The 21901-nt window shown below is 52.4% G+C and overlaps 1 protein-coding gene across 12 annotated transcripts; it reads left to right on the top strand.

Moving 5' to 3' along the window:
• The first annotated feature begins 18 nt into the window (after positions 1-18).
• Positions 19-20792, top strand: LOC106631005 (ninein-like protein). 12 transcript variants are annotated; one of them, XM_055714816.1, is made up of 18 exons: positions 57-342; positions 950-1016; positions 2281-2387; positions 3818-4054; positions 4245-4381; positions 4464-4601; positions 4862-5000; positions 5679-5789; positions 6424-6513; positions 8676-8772; positions 9281-9393; positions 10463-10788; positions 15457-15546; positions 16254-16323; positions 17543-17794; positions 18869-19081; positions 19925-20041; positions 20136-20792. In XM_055714816.1, the coding sequence occupies exons 5-18, from the start codon at positions 4245-4247 to the stop codon at positions 20322-20324; spliced, it is 2082 nt and encodes a 693-aa protein (XP_055570791.1). In that variant the 5' UTR covers positions 57-342; positions 950-1016; positions 2281-2387; positions 3818-4054; the 3' UTR covers positions 20325-20792. The 12 variants fall into 12 exon arrangements, with proteins under 12 accessions (XP_055570787.1, XP_055570791.1, XP_055570793.1 ...); XM_055714811.1 differs by lacking the exon at positions 57-342 and adding an exon at positions 373-438 and having other exon boundaries at positions 2281-2432; XM_055714818.1 differs by lacking the exon at positions 2281-2387 and having other exon boundaries at positions 950-991.
• The last annotated feature ends 1109 nt before the right edge of the window (positions 20793-21901 follow it).

The following is a 21901-nucleotide window of genomic DNA, read 5'->3' as shown; positions in this document are numbered from 1 at the left end:
CGGGCGGGGCGGGGCGCGCACGCGCGGCGCCGCGGTGAGTGAGGGCCGGCGCGGGGCGGAGGGGCGGGGCGGGGCGCGGGTCCCTGCTCACGCGTCGCTGGGCCGCGTGTGAGTGGGCCTCGTCGCCGGCTGAAGGGTGATGCGTCCCCCTCGGGAGCCCCGGGCGCTGTGGGCCTGTCGGTACGGGCCGCCTCGCCTCGCCCCGCCCGTGTGAAGCCGAGTGCGCAGGCCCCGGAGGCGCCGGGCTGCCGGCCCCCTGTCACCTCTTGTGCAAGTCGGGGTGCGAACGGCGGTTGGTTTGCAAACCTGACCTCGGACAAGGCCGCTGAGTGAGATGTAGATGTCGTGAGCAGAGGGCAGGGCAGAAGGGCCCGTGCGTTGCTCTGCCTCTCTTCTGATGCTCTGTTTGCCCGTGTCATGCAGGCAGCTGGGAGCCAGGTCTCTGGGTTTGCTTTTGGGGCAGAAGACTTGGGTGTGGGCATGCTGCACTCCATTATCTTCCAGAATATCTATCCTAGAATTCCCCCCTGGGATTGCAGTAGGATTTACATCTTTCATTTTTTCTCTTTTTTCTTCTCCTCCAACGATCTTTTCATGCTTGAACAGAGGGCTGATTTAACCCTGGGTACTTGCTTTATCTCCAAACAAACCCTTAAACTTTTGTGGGATAAGGCTCTCTCCTGCTTGGCAGGGCACTATTCTGTGTTAAAATGTTTGACGTGGTAAAGTGAGGTTGTTAGAAAACCACAAACATTTGCGGTCCCGGTGTGTCTGAGGGTGCCTGGGTGAGTCAGGCTGAGTGCTGCACGTGGGTTCTTCCCGTTCTGGCTGCGGGCAGATGTCTGAGGAGCCGCGTGTTTGGGTGGAGGAGCGGGCAGGCTTGCGGTGTGTCGCCCCTGCCCTGGGTCAGACTGTGACTGATGCTCTTTCCCCATTTTTCTTATTACAGGACCTGAAGGCAAACAAAGAGGCAGAAAGTGATACGTCTCTTGTGAGTGCAATGGTGGAGGCCCAGGGTACGATGGTCTCCCTCCTCTCTGTGTGCAATGTATTGGCAAGCCATCAGGAGAGGACATGGTACAGATCCTCCAGCATTTGCGAAAGGGGCAGCATGGTGTTAAGAGGCCTGAACTGAGATTGTGGCAGGGGAGTAATACTGCTTCGTCCCCTTTGTCCTTGTGTCGGTGGCATTGTCCTTGCAGGGATGAGCACAGATAGAGGGGGCGCTTGGTCCTCACAGTATTGTTTTACAAATAGTTGTGGGGAGGCGGATTTTAGGATGGCCGATGGTGTGCTGTGTTTTCATCTGGAAGCTTGTCCTGGCCTGCACCTCTCGGCGGGTGCCCAGCCCTTCCCTGGACGTGTCTGAGGCTCAAGTGTGGGCCCTCCCAGAGGAGGTAGGTGCAGGAGCCGAGGCTTTCCTCAGCCAGCGTTTGGCTGAAGGAGCTGAGAATGAGGTGAGCAGGGGAAGGCTGGGAGCCGGCTTGTTGAGAGAGGGATAGGCAGTGGGTCCTGGGCAGTGAATCCATAGAGTCAGAGGAAGTGATGGTCAAAAGTAAGCTTTGCCTCCCGTGGACCACAGGCGCTAGTCCTGAGCTGGTGTACCCCAGCATGGCTGCATTTCCTTGGGAACACAGGTGGCTCCCCTTGGAGAGGAGCTGGTCTGTAGTGTGAGCATGGCAGGGTTAGGTGGGAAGGGTGCTCCGGAGGCATCTGGGTTAGTCCTCCTCACAGCAGGGCTGACTTTCAAGCTAGATCAAGTTGTTCCACATTTGTCCAGTCTAGGATTGTGTGTCTTCCAGGATGGAGACCCCACAGCTTCTGTGGGCCTGTCCCAGGGCTGCAGTGCGCTCAGACGGAAGAATTTTTTCCTTGTGGCCAGTTGAGGTTTCCCTTGTTACACTTGTTCCCATTGTATTTTGTGTTTTTGCTGTGTGTCTCCGCGAATAGCCTGCCATTTCCAAAATGAAGGGTGACTGTATCTCTTCAGGGTCCCAGAGTAGGCAGGGGCCCTTAATCCCCCATCTTTCCCAAAATTGAAGCAGAATTCAAGTGGGTTTTATACCTGTCTGCATCCACTACTGGGGTTCACATTTCAGACATTGTGGAGAGGAGTTTGTTCCTTTGTGTGTGCATGGAAATAGAGCAGCATTAAATTTCAAAAAGTTTTTTAATTGTGTTCCATTTGCACTGTAGAAAAGATGGGATTTATTTTAAGAAGCTGTTTGGATGCTTCAAGCTGTGTTCCTGCAGCTGGTTTCTCTTATACTCATTTTTTAGGAATGTTGGAGATTTATTCACTAAACTGGAAAAAGATGGAGATGGAAGGGTGAGCTTTGAGGGGCTGCATTTTGGCATGTTCAGCCTCATGACCCCCTTTTTCCAAGGTACGTCAATGTCTCTCAAGCAGCCAAGACTCAGCACTTCATGAGGTGAGTTGAAAGGCAGAAAACTTTCTTTATAAAATGGATCCTGGTTGATTGCCTTGGCCTGCAGCTCCTTGGAGGTGATTTCCATTAGCTTTGAGTAAGGAGCCCTAAGTCATTGCCAGTTCCCTACACAAGACAGTTGATTTGTGTTTGATGTTTCTACAGTGTGCTGCAGGAAATACAGGCACAAATCCAACCGTCACACTTAGAAAGGTTTCTCCATCTATTTCCCTGCAAAAAAGGAGGCTAAAGAATGGGTTCCACTGAGAACAATTCAGACCAAGATGCTTTGTTTCACAAGGGAGTGATTTAATAGGCCTTAGTTGGGCATCTGAGGGTGGCAACCTGGGGAGACTCAGACAGTTTTTGGGTATGGTCTGGACTTCAGCCACTGCATGGTGACTGAAAGGCTCCCTTGGGAGCTGCCTGAGCAGGAGCAAACCCTGTGCAGGTGGGGTGGGGTGGTAATACTGAACAACAGAGGGCTGTCAAGCCTCATCTTTTTATGGGAGGGAGAGGGATGCATATCCTAACAGACACTCCAATTCTAACGTTGGCTTCAGATGTGCTGACATCTCTGCATCTCTTGTGACTCAGGCTGTCTGCTTTTTAGTGCGTGGAGCAAGCTTCGTCCATATTGTCTTTGATGTAAAATACTTCTTTCTCCTTAGTGCTTTTAATTGCAAGGACTGGCAAGGCATTTGCAAATGCTTTTGAAGTAACTGCAGGTTAATGCACTAAGGTGGAAATGAATCTCTGATTACCTTGACAGCCTGGACAGGTTCATCCAGGATCCTGAACAAAACAGCTCCAAAAAAAAGAAAAAAAGAATTGTTTCAAGTTATTTTAGCCTAAGACTTTGAGGTAACGGTTTTCTGAAGATAGGCTTCTCCCAAACCTGGAATGAAATCAGTGCTCTTGGAGATGTTACCAGTTCTGTACCAGTTTTCTGGTTTCTGCTTTTTTGGTTCAGCTTGGCCGAATCTCATTTACTTTTGAAGCTGACTTTAACCCACTTTTAGCTTCTAGATCAAACAAAATATTGGCTGGCAGTCCACATCTGACAGTTTTCACAAGACCCGCTGATGCTATATGACTTTCCACATTGTTTCCACATTGGTCTGTGGACCATATTCACATATCTGTGCATACGGGGTTTTCATGAGTTAGCAGGGAGACAAAAGTATGTGGTCCGTGCCTGCCAACCTGCTCCTTGTGGCTGCCTTAAGGACAGCTCAGGATATCACCCTCCTGGCAGCTTGGGCTTCTTTTTAGAACGTTCTCCAATATTGGCAGGGTCCCAGGAGTTTCCTTTCAGCATTGAAAGCTGCCTGTTTTTCTTTGCCAGTTTTGCCCCACTGACTTGCCTCTGCTGCTTTTTTCCTCAGTGTCAGAGAGTGCTCAGGGAAGGAGTCCATCCTTCCAGCCAAACTGTGTGGGCCCACATCAGCAACGGCACGAGATTTGCCAAGGCTGAACTTGCCATTGCCTTCTGAGCCCTGGAAGAACTTAGAGAAGATCCTCAGGGTCTCTGGTGCTGCCTTGACCAGTGGTGGTGGGTGAAGTGAGCAGCAAGGCCTTCCAGCAAGCAGCCGTCCCGGCGTGGAAGAAGCACTTGCAGTCAGGTTCGTGATGGGCTAGCAGGATTTTGCCATCCCAGGGCTGGGGAAAATTGGAGGTGGATGTGATCTAGGCCCATCTGTGAGTTGGGGTGGATCTCTGAAAGACTGGACGCTGATCAGATGGTTTAACAACAGAAGTCCTGTTAGCACTGTTAGAATGGGGAGGTGATTTCACTCTGCGTTGCCCTTGCAGATGCTGAGGAGCAGCACAGAGGAGCAGGTGAGCCTGGCAGAGCAGCCTGCAGCTCTGGACAACACACTCGCAGTCTCCAGGAGTGGGCTTCAGCATGCAGCTGTCATCTCCTATGGATACAAACTGCAGTGCCTCAGGTAAGGATGCTGCTCACTGTGAGGAGGGCCCTTCTGTGGGTGCATGAGATGTCTCCTAATGCACTGCTTTCCGTGTCTGCAGGATCCAAGTGAGGCAGATGGCCAGGGAGAGGGACAAGGCAAGGTTGGACTTGGAGAAAGCAGAGAGACGTTGCCTGCAGCTTGGCAGGGAGTTGGACAAGCAGTACATCGCTCTCAAGCACACCCAGAGCAAGCTCAAGTAGGGAGGGGTCCCTTTTGGTGGGGCAGGGAAAACAGTTTACCTGTGGGTGCCCACAGCTTCTGCCTCCCGTCCCAGTCTCCATTTATGAATCTCCCACTGGATTTACCATTGTGTCAGTGCCACACTGCGGTCCTGGCATCCCTCCAGCTGGGCTCTCATCTCCTGTTTTGTGCATGGTGAAAGGGGGTGCCTGGACCTTGTGGCTATCTGAGAACATGCTCCAGGTGCCGCAGGCATGATGCTTTTTTTTTCCCCAGGGATTTTCAGGCAGAAATAGAGGCAAAAGAGCTGCTTTTGCAGCAAGCAGTCAGTCACCAAGCGAAGCTAGAGGCTGATACACAATTTCTACAGGGCAAAGAGGCCAGCTTGCAAGGGAGACTGAACCACATGATGAAGGTAAGTAAAACTGCCCTGGGTGAGACATCTTCACTTCTTCAGAGGAGGCAAAGCAGAGGTGGTGACAAAGATGGATAGTTTGTGTTGCTCTTGCTGGGAAGGACAGGAGTTTTGTGCAGCAAAATAATCAGCCACATCCATACTATTGAATTAAATACAGAGCTTGTTCCCTCGCCATGACGTTATTAAACCCCCATGTTGTCTGTTGGGAGTGCTTTGGCTCTTGGTAACACCTGAACACTTGACTCCTGAGGCTAAAATTGTGCCACGGACCATGCCAAAAGCAGAGACGATGGTGTCCACATGCCTGGGATTTTTCCAGTACTCAGTGTAGAAGTACAGGTGGAGATAGCTCAGAAATTTCTGCCTCTGTTGGTTGTGAGGGAAACCACAGTTTTGTGAGGCAGAGGTAGAGACGAGCCTGTGGGGCTGTCTAGCTCTTACTTTGCAAAGCCTACTCCTATGTCTGTCCTTGGGAGACATGAGCCAAACCCCATCCCTCATGGTGTGTATCAGCAGTGTGCTGTCCAAAGTAGGGTCCCCTGGGAGCTGTGCTGTGTTTGGCATGCTGATGTGGCAGTTCTTGTAAGCTTCCCGCTGAAGGCCCATGGCTGATGAACCCATCTTGTGATGTGAGGTCCCACAACATCAAGAGAATCTTCTCTCTTCTGTTTGCAGGAGAACACGCAGCTACAAAACAGGGTCACAGAGATGGCTGAGAAACTGGAGGCCTCTGAGGAGCTGGTGTTGGGGCTGCAGAAAGAACTCAATCACGTTGTGGAGGTCAAGGTAGCTTTCCTTTCTGTTGTGGTTAAATAGGGACTGTTCAGGAACTCATCAAAAGATTGACCCTTTTCTATGAAATCTTGTGTATTTTGGGTCAGTTGTTGTGGTCTCCCCCTCTTTGAACTCTCCTGCACATTAATGACAGCCTGGAACGAAAAAATATTGCCTTTTAATTTAGGCCTGTCAAAGTTTGATTTAAAAAAAAAAAAAAGGGTGAGGAAAGTTTGCAATTGGAGAAAATTCTGCACATCTGCAGTCTTCAAATGAGAACTTCAGAGTCTGGTTTCCAGAAAAGAAGAACTTTCTTTTTCATGAGTATGGAACTGAAAGGTTAGTTTTAGTGTCTTCCATTCCAGTGAGGCACCTGGTAAAATGGACCTGGGGGAAGAAATGAGTCCGTGATCTTGTTAGCCAGTTTGGGAAAGCTAGCTTGCCTGTAGTTTGGTGTCTTTCATGCGTGAAGAAAAATGTTTTTCCTCTTTTTGCATCTGACCCATCCCACGGGTGTCAGTAGAAGCCTTTCTATTGAATCTCTGGGTGTATTGCCATGACTGTGGTGATTTAGTAGAGCTTTTGACTCTCCATTTGGAGAGGTGATAATTTTCTTGATGAGAAGTGTTTCCCTCTGCTTGTGCAGCTGGGCCAGGTGGAGCCCCACAGCCCAGAGCTCCTGAACCAGAGTGGGCGCTTTGCAGAAATTGTCCTGGACTACGAGCGGCAGTGCAAGGTACGGGTCGGCAGCTCTCCAGCAGTGCTGTTGTGAAAGCACAGCTCTCACTGGCACATCTGTTGGGCACTTTGGCCTGGAGGGAAGGAAGGAGGCAGCCCTGATCAGAGTGCAGAGCAGGGATCCCTCTTGCCTTGCTTGGAGTCTGTTGGCAGGAGGCAGGACACAGCTGTGTCCTCAGTAAAGCAGCTTGTCTCCTTGCTCCTGCAGCCAGCCCTCCATGGGTTGGTTCCCTTGCTAGGATACTGGCAGGAGGGGAGAAGAGGTGGGTCCAAAATTCCTCCCTTCCTACTACCCTGTAGCCATGGAGTATTTTGTTTGGGAGCTAGTTCTGTGTGTAAGGACAGACCACCCTGGGCTCTTCTGCATTTCTTCTCGAATGCAAGGAGAAAGCTGTTCTTTGGAAAGCATGTTGCCAGCAACATTCTTCTATCTTTTTGTTTTTTCCTTCCTCCTCCTTCCCCCACTTTAACAACCCCTACAAAACTTGTTGCTGCTGGACTCTGCTAGAGAGTCAAGGTGAGCCTGTCCAGGTACCTGCTGTGTGTGTGGTCCAGGCACGGGTGTTATTTGTGGTGTTGTACTTCATGCAGGATGCTGTGCTCCCACCCAGAGCTTTGGGCTCTCTGAGATGTGAACATAGCCTTCATTTCCCTTGTCATGTTTTTAAGTGTATCTTGCATGTTGTGAGTTGCTGGGTGCTCCGTACCTTGGCTCCTGAGTACTGTGCTTATTGCGTTGCCCATTTGTTTCCAAGTGCTGTGTGTGACTGGGGAACACCACTGAGTAGAGATGGTGACTTATCAAAACCCTCCAGCAGAGGCTGAAATCTGCGCGTTTAGCAAAGCCATTTCATGGATGCAGCAGACAGCCCCTCTCAAAGCTGTAATTAAAGGCAAACATGCTGGACCACTATCCAGCACAGCGCTGCTCCAGGTGGCACCAGAGGGTTGAAGATGGTGCTGCAATTTTTCCTTGCATTGGAGCAGCCCCAGAGTTGTCCATGAGAATGCTGATGATTGGAGACGTTCGGCCTTCAGGATTCATCTGCCCCTGTGTGGGCGCCCACCTGGGTTTATCCTTTACCGCTGTTGCATGCTGTCAAGCCCCCCTCCTCCTCTGCTCTCCTCTTTGGAGGTTAAACAAACGTGGTTTGCATTTGTCTAGACCTGCTCAGTAATATTTATTAATCGGAATCTTTGGGAGTATCCTAGTTCATAGGCTCTTGTAGCCCATCAGTTTCCTGGGTGGCAGTGTAGGGGATATAATTTGATGTCTGATCAAAGTGGACAGCCCAGAGGGAAGCAGGATAGCTTGTACGCTGTTGTTTCCAGTACAGGATGGAGGGCGTGAAGTGAAACAAGCAGGTGCTCAGCTCCAGACACCCGCGTGGAAGTGGCTCGTTGCACTAGTGTGGTGGCTCACTTGCTGTGGGACTCCTTGCTGCAGACTGATGTTGGCACTGTGACAGGCTAAACTCTTGCACTGGCCTCTGAGCGTGTGTCTGGGCTACACGGGCTAAGCAGGCCCTGCCTTGTGCTGTGCTTCCCATGGGATCAGCACCTTCTCACCCAGCTTTATTCCTTCTGCAAGCTGGAAATGTTCCCTTCCAGAGCCTGATGCAACTTGCTTCACCGTAAATCCTGCTGTTGGTTTGTCTGTGTACAGTAGTGGTTGCTGGCTAGCCCAGATGCCCACAGGAGTGTCTTGAGGGTGTAAATGCAAACCTCTGGGCTGTGTGAAGGATTGTACTGAGATCATGGTGTTTCTTGTGTGTTGGTTGCTAGCAGTGTTTGTATTTAGGTCAGGAGGGGTCTCAGGATGTCCAGCCCTTTGAGGTGTCTGCAAAAACCCCTGGTGCTGTGTACTTTTGCATGTGGTGGCAGTTGTTTGTGGCTGCTTGTGCTTTGTAGTGTCTAATGATGGTGATCTTGGTAGTCTGGGCTTCTGTGTCGTCTCTGGCTCTTCCAAAATCTGTCATCTCTGCCTGTTCGGGAAGGAAGAAGATCCCCCTGCCTTACTCTCTGACTGATGGCAAGGGGAGCTGTGCTCTTCATGCTGCAAGAGACCCTGAGTGCACATGGCCTCTGGGAGCCATGGGTGCTCGGACCCTGCAGCCCTGGGGAGTTTTGTAGCCGCACCATGACCAGTCTCTGCTTCAGGTGCTGTGGGACCAGAATGGAGTGCTGCGAAGGGAGCTGGAAAGGCTGCGTCTCCAGCTGCAGGAGAGCAGGGCTGAGAGAGGGCTGCTAGCAGGAGGTAAAGTGCAGGAGGGTTCGGTGCCTCTCCATCTTCTCAGCATGATCAAGATTCCCTCCAGATCGGAGTTTCCATGGTAGTGTGGGGTGGCTTGTGCCTGAGCTGCTGCTGCCAGTTCTGGTACTGGGCAGCCATGGGAGGGAAGAATTGGGTGATGGGTGGTGAGGAGGAAGGGAGGTGGATGGAATGAGGCTCTTCCGACTTGAAAGCTGGTGATGGTGACCTGTGGACTGGGCTGCCGGGATTGAACAAGCAGATTTTCACCGTTTTGAGGATGTTGAGGAAGCGCTATAAGGAGGGGGAAGTAGCCCCAAACTGTGGATTGGGAGGTTCGGGTTGAGCATTAGGAAGAAAATTCTGGCCCGGAGTGGTGATGCAGCCCCAGGACTGGTTGCCAGGTAGATGGGAGATCTCTGTCTTTTGGGGTTGTATGGACTTGACTGGATGAAGCTGCAGCTATCCTGATCAGGACAGCCAGGGCTGTCCTCACAGGGCTCCTCTCTGCCAGTGTGCCGCTCCCCCAGCCCTCTGGTTCCCGCTTCTGCGTGCACAGAGATGTCACTCTCAATGGAGCAACTCCAAGAGCAGCTGCAGGACCTGAAAGCGCAGCTGGAAACCAAGGTGAGGCGGGTGGCGGAAGTTGTCCTGACTTCCTGGCACAACTGCTCGGTGGGCACCCTGCTACAGCAGGGCTGATGGGGCATCTGCTGTGGGAGGGTTGCTGGAGAGCTCGGGCTGGGGAGCAGGGTGGCACCTCGTCTCTGCTGGGATTACTGCATGTGCTTCCTCAGCCTGTTTTAGCTGATAGGAGCGTTTGGAGCCCTCGCTGGCTGGCAGAGGCTTTGTGGAAATCTCTTTGTCACCTTGCAAAATGTTTGTGTGGGTCTTGCTCCTTATGGGGAACCAGGGGTTAACTCTACTCAGTGTTGCTGTTGCAGTAAAGCCAGCAACAGGACCGAGAGGAGGAGCAGCCAGGTATCTCCCGATGGCACGCGGTTATCAGAGCCCTGTCTCCCTGGGCTTGCAGCACGCTTTTAACCTGCTTGTCCTGAGGTGACGGTGTGAGTCCATCCCTCCGTTTAGAAAGCAGTGAATGCTCATATGTGTGAGGCCTCGGTTTCCACCTTCACTCTTCCTTTTGCTGCTGAACTGAGGATGCTTGCTGGGTTTGCACTGCAGCACTGCAAGACTAAATCCTAAACTGCCACATAGGTGACAAAACAGTTCAAGGAGCACAAAGCTGCTTGCAGATCTTCTGCCTCCCTCACAGTCCTGCCTTTGTGCTCATCAAATCCTGGAGTTTCTGGTGTTTGCAGGGGAGCTGTGGGGAGCAGCAGCTACTCACCACCGCATCTTGGACAAGGGACCACTCTGAGGAGTGGAGGAGGGATATGAGGAGCAATGGCGGATGATGCCCTGGCCTCTCCCTTCTCCTCTCTGGGATCTCTTGCAAACAAGGAGAAAGGGGAGAACTGTTTTGCTTGCTGGGAAGGGCTGGGACCCACTGATACCTGCTTGTTAGAGGCTGCTGCGTGAGACTGATTATTGCCCTATGTTCAGTAGGGACCAGAACTGCCTGAAGTGTCCCCTGTTGAGAGGGACCAATAGATCGATCTCAGTCAGAGCCATTGGAGGAGAGGGGAGCTCAGGAGCATGGTGCTAATGTCTAAATCCTGTCTCCTCCCAACAGATAAAGTGTTACGAGGAGGAAATTCAGATAATGAGGAAAAACTTTGAGAGAGAAAGTAAGGACAGTGAGGAAAGATTCCAGATTGAGGTGCACAAGATGGAAGACCAGAGAAGAGACCTGAAAGAAACGGTTGCAAAGTACTGGGCTGTAACTGATAGCCTGAAAGAGCAAAAACGTTTGTGGAGCCTGGAGGTGGAGGAGAGGTTTGAGATGGAGCAGGCCAGGGTGGGACAACAGCACACCGAAGACGCTTGCCATCCAGGACAGCAGCTGGACCAGGAGGGAGAAGAGCTGAGGATGCAGCGCAGGGACAGAGAGAGCTTGAGGTCTGGCACTGTTCTCTTTCTGGGGCTAAGCAGAGGGCTAGAGGTGCATCTCCTGCTCATACCAAAGTAGGCTGGGCTGATTTCTCACAGGGCTGGAGATCTGGTTTAATTGGGAAGAAAATCTGGGCAGTATTGCAGGGCTGCAGCCACTCAGTGTGAGACATATAAAGTCAGTTTACATGAGTGCTTTTATTTCAAGACGTTAGGTTTCCCTGCATGTTCTAGAAGCTTGTGGCAGAGACAGCACCCAGCAAAGACTGTATCTCAAAACAGTGAGAGAAATAAGAGAGCTTTCATCAGTGTTTTCTTGTTATCTCTTTCTTTGTCCTTAGCAAACCTACCTCTACTTCCTAGATCATCACTACCTGCTGTCTTAAAAGCAGCAAAAAATGGCTTAAATTTCTCTATATATCCAAAACACACTGGCCTGTGGGAGAGTAAGGTTGTCACTAAATGGCTGTTCATCTTCCCTTGCTGTGCTTGTGGTGCTAGTTCTGCAACCTCCCCGGGGCCAGAATGGCTTGCAGAGCAGACTGGAGAGAACTGGGCAGGAAACTCTTGCATGTCCACGCCTGCCCCCTCCTGCTTCCCAGCCCACCCCACCACTACCCCGCAGGCTTTCCTCCTGGCTCTTCCCTGCTGTGCCTCTTCAGGAGCAGAGACTGCTTCGGCAGCGCACAAGTGGAGGATTTTGCTAGGTCATTATCCCTGTTTTAGGGCTGAGGAGCTGAGATGTGGGGTAGGTGTGGGAGAAAGGAGGTGGCTTGGCTGAAGTCTGCGGCAGACCAGGGGAACAAACCCAAATAACAGGAACGCAAGGTATTTGAGCTGTGTTACCACTGTCTTCCGTGAATGGTAGAGGGTCTGGCTGTCTTGGGGAGCTTTCAGAGTTGTTGGAAGACATCTGATGGATGGGTCTTTGAGAAGTGCAAAATGGTGTGGGAACTTTCTGTAACATTTAAGTAATAGCCTTGACTTTGCAACCTAAAGAAAACTGTATTGCCTCTGCAGCAAAAGTATGTTCTGAGGCTTGGCTGAGCTTTTCAGGCTGTGTTATCAAATGCAGGTCAGCAAAATGGTTTTTATCTTTAGGAAAGACGCAGAGGCTGAGCAGAATCAGGAGCTTTCATGGAGTGATTGCTAAGCGTGAGGACAACTGTGTAAGGCTTTGTTGCAGCAACATTGGTGCGGAAGGAGGTGATTTCCCAATGATAAAGGCTCCAACGAGAGATCTTCCAAGAGCAGCATGCCCAGGAGAGGCAGCAGTGGAAGTGGAAGGGGAAGGACATGGTCTCTCTGTGGAAGAAGAGGCATCTAAAGATGGAGGAGAAGGTTCATGAGGAACAAGTTAAGATGTGTGAGATACTGGCTGTTGAGAAGAAAAAGACAAAAAAAGCACCAGGATGAAATGGGAATAATGCAGAGACCATGAGGCTGAGGACTCTGATGTAGGAAGGGACGAGGTATTTGAAGAGCTGCCATCTGGGTGAAAAGGAGCACGTCCCCAAGACTCGGAGGAGCAGCTAGGCCAAAATCGCCTGTTGCAACCTCAGCACTGGAGGAACAGAGAAGAAATGAAAAATTGTGTGATGGATGGACCAGTGCAGACGACAGTTGCAGTGAGTGGCCTACTCTGTCTTGAAGCTGGAGTCAAATCTGAAGGCATTTGTCAAGGAGAAATGAAATCTTGATAGCTAAGGGGATGTGCTTGGGAAGGAGGCAGAGAGAGCAAAGTTAAATAGTTTGCCTTCACATAGCAGACACAGCAGTGTGTTAGGACATAGGTGGACTTCATCTGCTTGGGCAAGGAGAGGAAAAAAAAGCCCTGGGAGACAGAGTGGCACAGCAGCGTGGGCAGAAACATGATATTCAGGCTGTCAAAATGGAGCTGGAAAAGGAAAGGAACAAGGTGAAACTGGAGCTGATGCAGCTCAAAGGTGTTGTGCACTGGCTAGAAAATGACCCAGAGCTCAAGTGAGCGGCAGGTTTGAGCACAGAGGCAGTTTGCAGAACTAACACAGTGCTGCTGCAAAAAAGCAGATGCCTTCTGAGACACAAGGCTGCTTAACAATGTGTGGTGGTCCAAGACGCTCTAACAGCAGCTGTGTTCTCTCTTGACACTCTGTAACAGCAGCTATGTTCAGTCCTGCTGTCCCCTGCGTGTCTTTTACTAACTGTGGGAGTGTGGTCAGAGAGCTGGGTTGTGCTCGCGTGACACGCTGGTCTCCTCTGCTTTGTACAGCTGTGTGTGGGTGTTGGAGGTGCCACAGGAAGCACAGCATGGGAATCCTGGTGTGAAACGGGCTCAGAAAGCAGCTGCTGTGAGGAGAGTCCTGCTGGGTGGGGGGAGCAAACGCCCAGGGCCCACGCACTAGTCCTCTCGCTTGGTTGAAGAGAGGAGGAACTTCTCCACAGAGCTCCTCTGCCTCCCACCTGCCGTGCCACAAACTGCAGTGCTGTCCTCCCTGCCAGGGTGGACAGTCTCTTCTCCTGCACTCTCCACTGAGGAATTTGGGTCCTGTATGGACCTGGGGTTTAGCAGTAGCTATTGGATAGAACTGTTTAACGCAGGACTGAGCTTCCTTCCAACAAACGCCAGTATTGATGGCCTCATGGGGGACTGGGAGTACCAGTGGGAGTGGAAAAATAATGCAGCAGAGAGGCTACCTTGGTTTTGAGGTCTTAGCTGTTGTGTCCAGCACTGTAAGATCACAGAGGCCTCACAAGCAAGCTGCCTTCCCCAGATGTGACTCTATTGCAGTTGACGAAATGGGGTCACCACCTGATTGTCCTGTAATGAAGTCTTGGTGTCTCTTGATGAGCCAAATCACTTTCCACTCCTTGGAGAGGCATGCAAAATTACTTCAGCCAGCTGGAAGCCACACAAATTCAGGGCCTGTATCTACTTGTCCTTATTCTATAGAGGCTCTCCACAGACAGAAAGGAGCAGCCTCATGTTTGCAAGCCCTGGCCCCCCTCATAGGGGACTTCAAGCACCCCAGTAGCTGCGGGAGGGACAACGCAGCAGGGCATAAGCAATCCAGGAGGTTCCTGGGATGCCTGATCATTTCCTTCCCCAAGTGATGGAGGAGCCAGTGAGGAGAGGTGCCCCACTGGACCTTGCTCTCACCAGCAAGGAGGGGCTGCTGGGGAGCGTGAAGGTCAGGGGCAGCCTTGGCTGCAGTGACCCTGCAATGGCAGAGTTCCAGATCCCCGGGGCAGCGAGGAGGGCGCGCAGCAAGCTCGCTACCCTGGGCTTCAGGAGAGCAGACTTGGGCCTCTCCGGGCACCTGCTTGGTGGAGTAGCGTGGGGTAGAGCCCTGGAGGGACGAGGGGCCCGAGAGAGCTGGTTAATGCTGAAGGACCAGCTCGTCCAGGCTCAGGACCAGTGCGTCCCAGCAAGGAGGGAGTCGGGCAAAAACGCCAGGAGGCTGCATGGATGAGCAAGGAGCTCCTGGACAAACTCCAACACAAAAAGGAAGCCTGCAGAGGGTGGAAGCAAGGACAAGCAGCCTGGGAGGAATAGAGAAATGTCCGAGCAGCCAGGCGTCAGGTTAGGAAAGCTAAAGCCCTGACAGAATTAAACCTGGCCAGGGACGACAGGGGCAACAAGAAAAGTTTGTGTGGGTATGCAGTGATGGAAGGAAGAGCAGGGAAGACGTGGGGCCTCTCCAGAAGGAAACGGGAGGCCTGGTTACCTGGGATATGGAGACGGCTGAGGTACCTGGCAATGTTTTTGTCTCGGTCTTCACCGGTGAGCGCTCCAGCTGCGCCGGCCAAGTCGCAGAAGGCAAAGGCAGGAACTGGGAGAACGAAGAACCAGCTGCTGTAGGTGAGGATCAGGTTTGAGAGCATCCGAGGAACCTGAAGGTGCATGAGTGTGGGACCTGATGAGATGCACCCGCGGGTCTTGAGGGAACTGGCGGCTGAAGTGGCCGAGCCACTCTCCATCATATTTGAGAAGTCGTGGCAGTCCGGTGAAGTTCCTACTGACTGGAAAAGGGGAAACACAACCTTCATTTTTAAAAAGGGGAAATAGGAAGACCCGGGGAACTACAGGCTGGTCAGTCTCACCTTGTTGCCCGGTGACATCATGGGGCAGATCCTCCTGGGAGCTATGCTAAGGCACATGGAAAATGAGGTGACTGGTGATGGCCAGCATGGCTTCAGTAAGGGCAAATCGTGCCTGATGAGTTTGATGGCCTTCATGGGGTTACAGCACTGGTGGATAAGGGAAGAGCAACTGATGTCATCTACCTGGGCTTGCACGAAGCATCTGACACTGCCCTGCGTGACATCCTTGTTTTTAAACTGGAGAGACATGGATTTGACAGATGGACCACAATGTGTATAAGGAATTGGCTGGATGGTCACACTCAGGGGACCGGGGGTTTGGCACTAGATGATCTTTAAAGGTTCTTTTCAATGCAAACCATTCTATAATTCTATGATATTCCCCATTATTTCCCTTCCCTTGAAGACCTGCTTCTTCTCTACCAATGTCTCTTGGCTGTCCCCTGTTTTGTATGAGTTATTGGGTGGTTTCTCAGATTTCTTTAGTTCTTGCTGTCCTTGCAAACCAAGTGGGAATACATCAGGGGGGCAGCATAGAATGCCAAGAGCAAACTGGGCTTTGGCGTAGCCTCCTCACTGTGCTGTCTCTCCCAGCAGGGAAGAGTTGTGCCAGCTGAAAAGTCAATTGGAGAGACTCCAGCAAGAGCTGAGGCTAGCAAAGGAGAAGAGCAGCAAACATGATGAGTAAGAGAGGAGCCAGCTGTGGGATGCTGGGAAATGGATGAGTAGTTACTACTTGTAAAAGGAACAACCGCTCAGATGCATTTACCAGATTTCTGCTGGCTCAACTGGCCTTTTGGTTTTTTTTCGTTTCTGAGAAAGCCAGCACTCTCACACCCTTTGCTCTGTGCAAAAGCAGCCAGCACTGGGACAGGCTTGGCCAGCCAAAGGCTTGGGCAGCCCAGAGCGCAGCGTCTGGAGCTGGGTTAGGGGAAGCTTGTGGGGATGGATATGCCGAGGGAGGAAAGGATGGGCTTTTTCACTACACAAACCTTTTGGCCAGTGGTGTGCTGCTGCCTTAGGAAGCTTGGGATCGGTTCTGGGGTCACCCACTGAGCCACAAATTCAAACAGAGCCAGGTTTCTGGTGTGGATGGTCCCAAGAGTCTGCTAAGCTATCTCTGCCACTGTTCTTTGTCCTCTGCTTTTTAGGTTTTTGACAATGTTGCAGGGCTTTGGATGTCCCCTGCTATCTGCCCTGGGCTGGGGCAGAGAACCCTGACCCACTCCTGAGTCAATTCAGGACAATATCTGTTTTGGCGTGGATTTGCTTCTTGTTGCAGGCCAAAACCAGATGTGTGGCTCCCCAAAACAGGGCCCTGCTCTTGGGGAGCCGTGGTTTGCTGCGCCGAGTGTATTGCGTGAAGCTGAGTGTATCCCTCTCCCCAACAGGAGACACATGAGTGAGATGTGCCGAGAGAACGTGGAGGAGCTGGCTGAAATAGCAGAGTTAACAGCGTCGGTAAGGAGCCAGGACAAAAGCTGCATGTGCTTATAGAGGAGAATCGTCGAATGGTTTGGGTTGGAAGGGACCTTAAAGATCACCCAGTTCCAGCCCCCCTGCCATGGGCAGGGACCCCTCCCCCCAGCCCAGGCTGCTCCCAGCCCCTCCAGTCTGGCTTGAGAATGGGAGTGTTTGTTTCAAACATTCAAACCCAGTGTTGCTTTGAAGACCCTGCTTCATTTTACAGCTTGTCAAGTAGTGAAAATCTGTGTGACATAAGCCAGTGAAGGTCTTACAGAAGGGAAGGTGTTACTACAGAATCTCTAATGAGGTTGACTTTACCTGCTTGCACTCTTTCTCCCAGAGATTTTGGTTACTCCCAGTCTCAAACCCACATGCTTATGAGCCCTTGGACATGTGTGCACACCAAGCCTGGCTAGGATTGCTTGTGTGCGACATGGATGAGGGTTGCAGGCTTTTAGTTCCTCACCCTGTTCCTGGGATTCCTCATGACTGGGAACTACAACCCGCTTTTTTTGGACGTGTCTTTTGTACTTGTGGGTGCCATCAGCTGCAGCAGGGCGGCCTTTGCTGGCCCTTGTTGGCTTCAGCTTCCATTAACCTTCAGCCACAACCTGCTGCCCGTTGTCTGCTTTTCCTCCTTTGGAGGGAAGCTGTGTTGGTTGCCCATTTTCCTGGGAGGCAAGTAGAGGAACGGGATATGGGGTGCGTTACTGCCCTGTTGTTAGATGCAGGCTTTCTGCTGACAGCTGTGCTGTCGTCTGATGAGAGTGTGGGCCAGAAACTGCACCTTGCTTAGCATTACTGCTGGAGATGGTGTCCTAGGAGCATCATCTGGAGAATGGTGCCCTTTAGTGTCAACGCAGGCTGCTCTTGTAGCCCTTACTCTGCTCTTTCATCGCATGTGCCTGCAAACATGTTTCTATTCATACTGTATCCTTACCAATCTTAACATTTCTGTTATACATAAGTACAGTTGCCCCCCACCCCTGGCACAGTGACCTCCTCCAGGGCTATCAGCTATGTGGGTTTTCCTACATGGGAATGCTGTGCTTGAACTTGGCCACTGGGCTTTGGTCAGGCTGGGAACTGAGGGCGCAAGGTCCTGCAGCAACAGTGGTATTCCTGAGAGGGAACCCAGCAGGAACAGCGTAGGACAGGTTAAGTCTCTGTTACCTCTCCTGTGTGAATTGGTTTTTTCCTCAACCTTTTCCAGGGTGAGAAGAGCAAGGGGGAGGTCTCCCACCTGAATGTCAGGATGCATCAGCTGGGTGGTAAATTCACTGAGCACAAGGCTGGCCACAGTGCTGGCCCTGCCACTGTCCACCTGCGGAGCCAGAGGCTTGTGGAGGCTGAGTGGCTACAAGGAGCAGAGATGGCCGCAAGGCTGGAGCACCACCAGCAGCACGCAGCCTGTCGGATGGAGACAGAGCTGCTCCAACAGCAGCTCAGGGCCTCGCAGGGGAAGGTGAATGTGTGTCATTTGGTTGGTGGCAGGGTGGTGGCTGCTGAGTGGTGTCTGTGATGTTGGTATTGCCCTGCTCGGGGCTGTATTTGACACCTTCCCTGGGCAGGAAAGACTGTCTTCTTCCTCTTCCACCCTTGTGGGGGACAAAGGCCTTGCCTTCCTGCTGAGATGCATCTGAAGCCAGTTCAGGTGCAGCCTGGGGCACGTCCTTGCTTGCAGCTGCCCCTGTGGAGTGCCCTCTGTCCTTGTCTTCTGCAGGCTGGCTGGGAAGAGGAGATGGAGGCTGAGTGGAGGTGGCTCACACAGTGCCAGGAGCTGTGGTTCCCCATGGCTCAGCTGACAGAGGAGCCAGAGGAGTGGCCAGATCAGGTTGGGGCTGGGCAGGGATGACAGGGGCCAGGCAGGCCATGTCTGAGGGGAGGGAAACGAGGCAGGTGATCAGAGCAGGGTAACAAAGACCACTAAGATAGAGGAAAGGCAATGTGAGAAATCTCCAAATGTGTTAAAATCCCTCTCCTGCCTTCTGCGCTGGGGACAGGATCAGGGACTGGCTTTCTAGAGTACAGCTTGCCCATGCCAGCCACCCCTAGGTAGTCCTACAGCAAAGCTGGACCAGATCTGCCTCCCAGGACCAGGTTTGCCCGTTGCTGGTGGCAGGAAGCAGAGGACATGTCGTACAGGCAGGATTGAAGCCCGGCTTGCCTGGGATGTATCTAAGAACAAAGCCAGGTGAGCCTCCCCCTCTGCCTCTGGCCATTGTGGCCCTTGGTGCTAGGGCTCCCTCCCAGAAGATCCTTCCAGCAACTCCTGCTCCTTGCTGGTCAGCAAGAGGAGTATCTCTCAGCACGGTGTCCCTGCTGCAGCTCTCGGTGCTCTCCATCCCTGGCTTTGTAGGCTGCCCAGCAAGCACCACTCCCGTGGTGCTGCTGCTCTGCTCTGGCCGTGCTAGTGTGAGAGCTGAAGTGGGGGCTGAGGGTGCCTCCTAACCTCTCCCCTCACCCACAGCACACATTGGGCCTGTCCCTTTGCTGGCACAAAGCTGTAGACCTAGCTGTCAGCCTTTCTGTGTTACAGCTTTTAGAAGCTGAAGGAAGCCTGAGCCTGGCCCAGATGCGGCACGCTCTGCAGTTGCAGCAGGCCAAGGCCCAGATGAACAACATGGTGCCAAAGAAACAGTTTGAGCAGCTGCAAACCAGCTTGAGAGAGGAACAGTGCAAGTCTCAGCGGCTCCAGGAAAACCTCCACTGGCAGGCTGAGCAGACATCCAGGCAGCTGATCAGGACGCAGGTAGGCAGGGAACTGTGGGAACTCAGTCAAGGGTACTGGGGAGGGAGCTCTGCCAGCCTGGAGGGAGGGCAGCTGTGGTCGAAGCCACCAGAGGTTTGGGTGGAAGATACTATTTATCAAGAGCCCACATGGAAGATGCACTTGATCTTCAAATTCAGCTGCAATTTTCATTCCTTGTGAACCCAGTTACAGCTCTGCACTCAAACAGGAACCCTCCCCACTCTAATCCACCTACCCCAGACCAGATACCATGTGCCTAGAGGAGCAGGAGCTATCCAGGGAGACACTCTGTGTTTGCGTCAGGCTGAGGAAAGGTTTGAGCCCTCTACATGGAGATGTAGCCTGCACAGAGCAGGGTGGTTTCATCTCTAGGACACTGGGCAGCAAGGAGCTGGGGTTTTGTGAGTTTGTCATTTGTTTCAGGACAGTGTAATTCAATTAAACTAACCAGGGCAAAAATGGAAGAAATTATAACCTAAGGAATTAAAGTGAGCAGACAGAAAAACTGCATCCAAGGGAATTATGTCTCCCCCTGGGCTTTGCTGGGTGTGGCTGGGAGAGGGGAGGTCATTGGCTTGTTTCTATAGAAAACATCGCTGGGAAATCTGTGTCTTGTCTTAAAACCAGTTGGTGCTGACCAGGGAAGGCGGTACTGCTCTAGACACTTCTCCCACTGCTTTTTGTATCCTGCACCACCTCTGCTGATCAACCCCCACCCCCCCCTTCTTCAGGGAGTATGAAGGTTCTGTGAGCAGGGCCCTGGAGAAACGCATGGTCCAGGATTGCCAGGCTCCAGCTGACTGCTGGGACAACCCAACCGTTCGGTTTTGTTGCCCACTGCAGGAGGAACATGAGCGTCTGCTGCAGGCGGCTGTGGAGCAGGCAGAGGGGCTGGAGCACAGTCTGAGGAGTGCTGAAGCTGTGCTGGCAGACAGGGTGGCTCAGCTCAAAGATGCCCAGGTGAGTGCAAGAGGGGTTAGTGCTGCATGATCCTGCCTGACTAGGACCCCTGTGTGGTTGGTGCTGAAACTTAAGCCTCCTGTCCCTGCTGTAGGCCCAGCTCTCCAGGAACAAACTGCTGATCGAAGACCTCCGTGAGGAGAACAGAGGGTTTGCAATTGCCCTGCAGGAGGCTGAGCTCAAGCAGAAGAGCACTGAGGAGAAGAACCAGCTGCTGGAGGAGCAAGCCTCTGCTTTGAAGCAGCTCATCGGAAAAATCACGCCAGCATCTCTGAGCGGGTGATGGGGCATCTGCTGTAGCAGCCCTGCCCCTGGCTGTGGTTTGTCGGGTGTGGAAGGGGAGGTATGGCTGGGCTGGGAAGTCAGCCTTGTCCTCCCTGGTCTTGCCAGGATTTTCCTGGGTAGAAAGTAGAAAAGGGAGAAACCAGACAGGGTTCTGTAAGGAAACTGGTCCTGCAGATAGCTGAATCTTCCTGCTGAAAGCACAAGCTTTGGTGCTTTTCTCGGTGGCAGAGTGTGCTGTTCTAAGTCAGGTGTGCTCAGGGCAGCCATCCCCCAGAAGCTGCCTGCACTCTGGCAGTGTGTTTGGTGGTGGTGCAGATGTTCCCTCCCTGCAGAAGGTTGCTGCTGGGACCATGCTGTTATGGCTGGAAAGCCAGGGCAGGAGGGCTTGCAGGATCCTGCTCCTAGCTCTCTCCAAGCAGGAAAGCTGTGTTGTGGCAAAAAATAAAATGTTTGCAATATTACAGCACCTCCTGCTGTCTTGTGCGCTATGTAGTTCAGTAGCCTCCCCCAACTGTTGAACTTTTTTGCCCTACAGCTTCTTCTGGGCTCTAGACTAGCCCTCCTAAAGCCTGATGCAAACCAGCCTGTTACCAGATTGTTGCCTCTGCAGTGAGCAGGACAGAGGGGCTGAGGGAAGTTCTTTCAGTTTGAGCCTCCAAGGCTTGGGGCAGGTTAGCGACCCCTACTCAGCACTGTGCTTCTTCAAAGGAGACACAGTAAGTGAACTGTATTGCCTTGCCTTCCCGGCTGGCTTTCACACACTGGCAGCAAGTACTCATCTTGCCAAAATAAGTTGTCTAAAAGGCCACAAAGCCAAGCACTCACGCTGGCAAATACCACATATATTGATCTGCCCAGGCATTACCCTCTGCACGGAGGACACGTCGTTGTCACGGTGCCCCTGCCTTGCTCTGTGCAGAGCAGAGGGTATTTTACATGGGGGCTGTGCAAGGACCCCTAGGGTTTTGGGGGGCTATGGAGACTACTGTGCGAGAGACTAGACAAGCCTGACTGATCAGATAGCAAAGCAGAGGCAGGCTGGACCAAGTCAATGGAAAGAAGAGGGCTTAAAAATACCTCAAGGTGGTGTTAGTTCAGGAACAACAGGGGATAAATTGGCTGTGAGCTGAAACTCAGCCAGTGCCTTTTAAGTCCCAGCCTGGCAGGGCAGAGGAGCTGCCTGGCCCTGGGACAGTGCCAGGAGATGGCTGGAGGCTGTGACTGAGGCGGCCTCCTTGGGCTCTAGGCACGCTGCTTCTGCCCTGGTGGATGACAGCAGACTTCCTCCTTCACCTTGGGGGCAGCCTCGATTACAAGGGCCAGAGAGAAGCTGGGCTGTTACAGGGGGGGAAGCACCGCGGAGGGGGGGGTGTGCTAGCTCTGGGAAGTCCCTTGGCTGGCGCTGGGAAAGCAACGCAGTAATGGCCCAGGCATTTATCCTGTTCCTGTATTCTTCCCTAATTTGCCTTTTGGCTCCTGCCAGGGACTATGACTAGGCAAACCTCTAGTCTTACCTAGGGCTTACATTTTTGGAAGCGTTCTCTCTCAGCCACTACTCAAAGCCAGACAGGGAGA

Source organism: Falco cherrug, chromosome 6 (genome assembly GCF_023634085.1).
Source record: "Falco cherrug isolate bFalChe1 chromosome 6, bFalChe1.pri, whole genome shotgun sequence".
NCBI lineage: Eukaryota > Metazoa > Chordata > Aves > Falconiformes > Falconidae > Falco > Falco cherrug.
Note: the sequence above shows the minus strand (reverse complement) of the source record. Positions and strands in the feature narration are given on the sequence as shown.

Excerpts from the sequence above, each read along its gene's own strand:
- LOC106631005 (XM_055714812.1), top strand. The coding sequence starts at position 4,245 with ATGCTGAGGAGCAGCACAGAGGAGCAGGTGAGCCTGGCAGAGCAGCCT. Across the intron at positions 4,602-4,861 it reads CACACCCAGAGCAAGCTCAA|GGATTTTCAGGCAGAAATAG; the intron begins GTAGGGAGGGGT and ends TTTTTTCCCCAG. Across the intron at positions 20,042-20,135 it reads CTCAGCTCAAAGATGCCCAG|GCCCAGCTCTCCAGGAACAA; the intron begins GTGAGTGCAAGA and ends TCCCTGCTGTAG.